Here is a 7,812-nt window from a genome sequence, read left to right on the forward strand (position 1 = left end):
AATTTTAAGATTTGTTGAAAAAGAGTTTATCAGAAATTGACAATTGTGTAACAACCGAAACCGGCCTTTCTAACTCTCAATAAAATCGATGGTTTTTGACAATTTCTTAGTCTTCTCATTTAATATGAATAATTACCTCAATATCAACTTCTCAACTACACAAAAAGTTATTATACACTGTTATTATCTATTAAAAGTGCGTTCATAAAAACTCGTGATTGCTTTCTGATTAGGTTCGTAAATCGCACAGTCTGAGATCGCCTTCGTCGACGTTCAAGCCGCAAAACGGAGCCATACCGGCGGCCAACCCGAATCCCTACGCACAGCCAATGCGCAAGTCGTCAGTTGTAGCGGCGCCACCCATCCCCGACCCCGACTACTCGCTGAGCGAGGGAGAGAGCGACGGAGAGAGTCGCATGGAAAAGACGGTGGTGCGAGTGAGCGAGGGAAGCGGAAACAGCACCTCCAGTTCGGGCAGTTTGCCGCACAGTTTCAGTGTCGATGAGATACAGAAGGTGCGCACGCAGCTCAAGAGCTCCAAGTCGTATCCGAACGACTTCATCCCGGAGGATGGTGACAACTCGTCGAGTGGAGTGAGCTCCGACCAGGAGGTGACCAACCACACGCAGCACGAGGTGGCCAGCGAGTGTGTGGTGGCCTTAAACACGGCCACGCTTCCGCCGCGATCCTCGCAGCAGCGGTCCATGCTAACCAGGAACGCCGTCTCGTTGGCACAACTGCCGCCGCCCCTGGAGGCCGATGCCGACGAGGTGGTTGCCGCCCCCGTGGCCGTGCCGCCTCCGCCCGAGTTCACCGGCCCCCACCCACCAGCGCCCCTCGTCGAGGAGGTTTTGGCCCCTCCGCCCCAGTTCTCCGACTCCAGGTTAGTCACTCGGGTCCGGATTGTCGGCGCCGTGCCCAAGAACGCCGCTCCACCCAACGGCCGACTGCATAGTCAGTAAGCCGCAGTAATCAAACACACATTCCAATATCTCTTGGAATTATGCATTTTTAGGCCTAGTGATCAATCTCTTCTGTTAAGTTAGGCATTTGACCAATTTTGTAAGTTCGTTGTTCGATCTGAGATTCTATTATAGCCTATATTCAGCCTTAATCATGTAAACTTATTCACATAATATATTGGTCCTAAGCCATTAGACCTAGGATTCTGTTCGATCTCAACGCAACCCAAAGTTCTGCTTCAGAGGGACTATGATACAGTATTTCAGTCACATTCAATCATTTCAAAATAAAAAAGGTAAAATTGACAAAATAATTGTACACTTACCATGCACCTTACTATTTAACAGATCTAAATATAGCATTGAAAAGTTGAAGTATATTACCCAGTTTTTCGAGATACAGTATTGATTCTATTTTAAAGCTGAGACATTACAGATCTCGAATTTTATTGAAATTATGTCAGGTAGAACATGGCATATTTGGCTGTATCTGAGCTGTAATTACCTAATTCAATCGTCAGATTGGGATCAGCTATTCCTAAAATGAATAATTCCAATGTTGTATCTCATCAAACTCAGTAAGACTTTAATGAACTAGTATTGTAAAATGTTACAAACTATCATGCTCATTATATTCTATTCAAACTAAAATGGCTCAAAGTTAGTGATTTATTTCCTTATTTGTTTTGTAAATGATGTGCACTCAATTCTAAAATTATGTTCATTTAAATAAATTATTTTTTTCATATTGACTCAAATAAATGAGTAAATGTATTGGATTTTGATAATCCTGGTAGCTGGCTTATCTTACAACACTATTTAGTCTTGAAGCTCAAACGTTTTGCATTTTATTTAATGTATTAGAAGCAGGAGCACCCAATAATATTATAATACCAGTATCTGAAAGTATTATTCATATTTCTGTTACAGACCGATTCAGTAAAGGTTCATGGATTGATAATGAAATTCATCTTTCACTGAAGATTATAACAGTCCCCTAGCAGCTTGCATGGAATGCTAAGAGGAAATGCATATTTCCAGAATTTATGTTCAATTATTATATATGTGAGTGCATTTTCTTCTACTATTATTAAAGTACGGTACCCCGAGTTAGATCATTAATAACTGTTTATATACACATTAACATTATAACTGTGTATATACACATTAATAAATGTGTATATCTTGTTCTGCATTAATTCTTTAGAAGGCTGTATTGTGTTGTTATCTAGAAATATATGTTATAAGGATAAGAAAAGCTTCCTAAAATATAATTCAAATAAGATTGTGGAAAATGATATTCTGACATATACGACAAGGATGGAATAACGCTGTACCCTCAAATTCAATGTGTCTGCCAAGTTAATCTGATAATCAATTTTGAAGCTCCCCAGAAGAGGAATCACTATGTGATTTACTCTTTTAAAATATAATGAAAGCTAATTGGTGCAAGTTGGGATGCCTCTAATAGAATACGGTTATGAAATATGATCTAGAATCAAATAAAAAACTATGTGTATATTGAAGCTATCTATACATTTAAAAAATGAATTTAATAAATTTATATATTGGAGGGCAAGTATTGCTTTGGCATGCGAGAGATGAAATTCAATAGATCTTACACTTGAAATTGCTTATTTGAAATTATCTGAGTTCTCGACCGCTTCAAATTCTCCTTTTTCCTCACGATCCTTAAATCCATTTTGCGGTTCCATTTGTCTAATATTTTCTGCAGCATACTTCTGCATTAAATTATTCAATTAATGCAATCTTATCATATTGTACTCAGGTAACCCACAGAAGAAACAATAGAATGAATTTGAGTAAACCGAGCATGTCATCATCTTGCGGCAATTCCACGAAACAATGAACACTGAAATGGAAGACATAAAAGAGCTTCTAACTTTCGTTGAAACTGTACATCAAATTTTTGCTGAGAAAAAATAGAAAATTTGCCAAGTGGATTTCAGGATCGTGATAGGGAAATTAAGCACTTGCAGATGCAATTAAACGAAGTGATTGAGAAAACTTAAAAGTTTTAAAATTATTATAACTTTTTTAAAATTATTGATAGTCAGTTTCTTCTTAATAATAAAGATAAACTTGGATCAAATGATGAAAATAAATTTCTCAACTTTTTCAAAAATACGTTTATTTTTACTAAATTAATTATTAGATTAGTCAAAAAAAGGAAGTCATCTGGCTTGTAGTGAAGCAATTCATATTAAAGAATTTAATGAATGATTGCAAGAAAAATACGGTAAGTTCATTAGAACAAGAGAGCTTCTATCACAAGAAATACCATAGATCTCATCCAATAGTAGCCAAAGTGCCGGTTGCACAAAAGCCGGTTAAATTTTAATCGTGATTAATTCCACGAGAACCAATCAGAGAAGCCGTCTTATCAAAAAGGCCTTCTCTGATTGGTTCTCGTGAAATTATTTACGGTTAAAATTTAACCGGCTTTTGTGCAACCGGGCCTATGACTTCTTAAATCCTGAAAACAGAGCAGCTCGTATAGCCAACAATCAATGAATTTAGGGCAGGAAGTTTACTACCACAAGAAAAAGAACAATACATACTTAATTAAACGTCTAGTTTAGTATCATTAAGAAAGCCTGAGAGAACAAGAATTGACAAAGAGTGGAGAAATTTTCAAATTGTTTATCATAATGGATTGGCAGAAAAACCTTAATTCGAAAGCAAAAAAGATAATGTTTTGTAGAATTGGAATAACATTCCAATATTATATTATAATATTCCTTATATTATAAGGAGAAATGAATATAAAATCCGGAATAATTTCAATATTTTTAACAATAGAGTTCTCTCCCTAACAATTGGGTGAAAATGCATCCCAAACTATTTGTTTGATTACAATTAATTATCAGTACATTCCAAATTTTTTGTACTCTCTCATCAAACCTAGTGCTCTATATTATAATATCGTATTATGGTTATTATACTCTTATATCATTACAGAAGAACAGTATTGATTGAAATATTTAATGTCAGAACCATTAATTTTTATTTGTTTTGGGAGAATTTTTCCAACGTTCCAAAGGGGATATCTCAAATTTAATACCTTATCGTAAATATATTCATCTATCTAGTACCTACATTGTTTTTCTCCCGATTAAACTTGAGTAACTACTCTGAAATTCAACATGCTCGATTTGTTTTCAAACTGATTTCTCCCAATTCAAATCCAGAATTATTTTATTATTATTTTCTCTAATAATGTAAATACAAAGCTCAAGATGAAAAATTCAATTAATCCTTTTTAAAGTTATTAAAAATCCTTCATGTAATAAAAATTATTCTACTATATTACATATTGTGCTTTTTCCTATAATAATTATCATGATAATTCATTATTCAATTGTTTCCAATGTTTTTTGATATAATTGATTCAGTTTGAACTTATTGATTTAAGTTGCTCTAATTGTTATTTAAATATGGTTGGAAGGGAGTGTCCTATCCAACCTATCCAATATCAGAAGGTGCGGTTCTAATGATGAATGTTTGTCTGTATATTCATCTATCGCATGAAAGAGGCAGACTCAAGTTATTATACCATCAAGCTAGATTGAGCTGAGATTTGAATGCAAATATATTTAATCTACAGTAGTTAGACCAGTATAGCTTCTATGAAATCCTTGGTTTAGCTTCGATCCATTCTTCATCAGCTTTACTATGAAAAAGAATCTCCATAGTACCGTACAATCTCCATGAGCAAATCTCGATGATCAATTTGCTGTTATAATATTGGTAAAATGATTTATCAAGAGAAGCCTTGTATCTATAGAATGAATATAATTGTAAAGAATGAATAATAATATGATTGAAAGCCATAATTAAATTGTATTTTATAGCAATCATGCCGTACGAACAATTCATATCTTTATCATTTTATTCTACGAACAATTCATTTATTTTATCTTAAAAAATACCTTCAACTTTCCATTCTGGTGAACATTTTAATTCCATTCATTTTCCTAGATCTCGCTATTACTTTGAGGAAGACTAAAGTTGAATTTAAAATTCCAATCAAATACCATAATAATACCGTTGCCAATAATCCTTGCGGAAACACGATTATCGAATGATTCATAACATGACTCTAATTATTATTATCTATGCGAAGATTCCGGTGCCGAGTGTTCACTCGTCATTTTAGTTATGAGAGTCCTAGACGAATTTATCAATAACTAACTAATAATCTGTATTCCCTGTTGAACCGTGAATAATTCAGATATGAATTATTTGATTTAAGTAATCAATTGATCTAATTATTATATTACTCAGATACAGATACCACAGAATCAACATGAGTAAACAAATTCACTACCGTAACAAACGTTCTCAAACTTCAAACCCCAAGAAAAGCCTTATATAGAAAATTGTGTCATCTCCTTGCGGCATTAACTATTGTTGATTGTCATTAATTATTATTGTACTTGCGAATTGAATATTGTAATTTCTATTATCTCTAGTTAGAATTCACATAATATGATATGACCAGTAGAATTAATATACTCATGTCAAGATAAATAATCATTTTTATAGGGAATTTTAAGGTGATGTATTGTAATTATGTTTGTAAACCGACGTTTTAGAAGACGTGATGCTTCATTAGGTTTTATACTTCCAAAAATTTCTCAAACTACCATATTTCTAAGATATTTACAATTCAGTTAGCAAGCTAGAACAAAAATTAATATATAGTTGAATATATGTTGACAATTTATTTTATTGGTCTGAATGTGGCAGTAGATTTAAAATACAAAGAAAGCCTATCTTTTATTATTGTGTTTGTTTCACACTTTGTACAAATTGTATATTATTATGTGCCAACCTAGTTATTCTCTAGTAAAAATCACATGAATATGTTTGAAAGGTTCCTTAATTTTATAAGAAGATAATTTTAGCTTTAAAAAGTGCAATGCTTAATGTTATTTCTCTGCTGCAGTGTATATGCTACATTCCGTATTGGTCAAAAATTGTAAATAAAATTACTCAGTATTATTTAATTTGTTGTATTTCAATCTGAATAGTTGAGAATTATCATAGAAACATAAATTGACGTCCAGTTTTTTGAATAATAAACATCGATAACAGATTTTGTCTATGTTTTAATTGGTTTTTACCTTGTTTCCAAAATACTATTCAATGCTGTTGCTTACTTGTTGATGAAAATAATAGTCCTCCACCTATGACCAATATTCAAGATATATCATTGTTGCTATTAGAAAATGATTGAATCATTCAAAATCCTGTTGAGTGCCGGTTGCACAAAAGCTGGTTAAATTTTAATCCTGATTAATTCCACGAGAACCAATCAAAGAAGCCGTCTTATCAAAAAGGCCTTCTAGGTTGGTTCTCGTGAAATTAATCGCGGTTGAGATTCAACCGGCTTTTGTGCAACCGGACCATAGAATGGTAAAGCCAGAACGGTTTAGTCTCGAGAGAAAGTTCAATCTCCCGCTGGAATAAGGCCGCTGCGATTTCAAGCTTCTTCTAGTGACTGAAAAGAATGTAGTCCTCCTTTTTCAAGTTGAAGAGCTCATAAAAATTGAAGGAGGTATAGGATATTCTGTATAGGAGGTCCTGCTTCTACCCTACCATCGTCGCTCCACTACCTAATAATTTAGACTACTCCTCATTTCTACTACAGTTGTATGGTATTTTTCGACCTATGCATTGTGATGTCTATTATTACTAAGAAAGTTATTTTTTATTATTTTTCTATGTAACAAAGTTACCAAAAAAAAGAGAATGGAAAACTATAGTAGGCTAATATGATAGAGAGTAAAATACAATTTATTTAAAATAAACAAAAGCTCTCATGAAAAATCTACATTTTTGTCATTAAATTATAATATTGTCATCTGGTTTGTCTGTGTCATCTGCCTTCATTAGTTTCTGCTGTTGCAATCTCTGGTAAATTTGTTGGATCATCATTATTTGTTCACGTTCTGACTTTCGTGCTCATCAGTCTTTGCCAGTTGCAAATCAGGTTTGTTTCCAATTATTTCACACATCTTTGCAATCATTGAAATATAACGATCAGGCAACGGTGACAAAGACTTCTCACTGCTGAAAACTGTGACACCAGACCTGAGCCAGCCAGGTTACTCGATATTATTATTATTACTTCTCATTGCTTCCTCCTACTGGTAATTCAATCCATGAGGAACCATCAGCAAGTTTGGAAGAGACATAGGGTTCTCCAGAATTTTAAGGATATGAGATTCCCATGTAATCTTTTACGTTTATTTCCATTTGAATCCATACAATTTTTTTATTTATTGCAGATCTCATAATATATTATTTGAGAGTTTCTTCAAGTGTATCACACTTGTTGGTTTCTCAACGGAGTCGGAAATTGTTCGGCTAAGCATGCACATGCCTTATCTTTTTCATGTACTGTTTTTGGCGACATTGATTTGCTGAGTACAATTTATTGTGTAGTTTTTTAATTGGGTTGAAAAATTAGCCCTATTTTCAGAACCAGAACATCTCTTATCCATCGTCTTTTATAAACTGCAAACTACAAAAGTCAACCAAGACGGAGTAGGTAGTGTGTGTGTGTCAGTCAGGTTAGGTAAATTAGTCAGTCAGTAGCCTAATAAACGAAATGAGAAACGGCAAACGGGTCTGAATTCCGAAGCGACGAAAAACCACAATGCATGTTTCCCCATTCCTGGTTTAGCCTATTCATTTGTCTTACGAGTAAATACTTGCAATAAAATTAAAGTTTGATCTATACAGTAATAGTAGTAAACAGTTTGGCCCAAAAGGACCATATGCACCGGGCCCTCTACGTTTAACGCTAAACCAAGTTTAC

The 7,812-nt window shown here is 34.0% G+C and overlaps 1 protein-coding gene across 1 annotated transcript in view; it reads left to right on the forward strand.

Moving 5' to 3' along the window:
* The window catches only part of LOC111049602 (SH3 and multiple ankyrin repeat domains protein 3), a 293,883-nt gene extending 287,796 nt beyond the window's left edge, over nt 1-6,087 (forward strand). The window contains exon 17 of the mRNA XM_039422937.1: nt 234-6,087. Within this exon, the coding sequence (XP_039278871.1) occupies nt 234-962 (729 nt within the window). The 3' untranslated portion in view covers nt 963-6,087. The remainder of the gene's footprint in view (nt 1-233) is intronic.
* Nucleotides 6,088-7,812: the final 1,725 nt, after the last annotated feature.

This window comes from Nilaparvata lugens, chromosome 3 (genome assembly GCF_014356525.2).
Source record: "Nilaparvata lugens isolate BPH chromosome 3, ASM1435652v1, whole genome shotgun sequence".
Taxonomy (NCBI): Eukaryota; Metazoa; Arthropoda; class Insecta; order Hemiptera; family Delphacidae; genus Nilaparvata; species Nilaparvata lugens.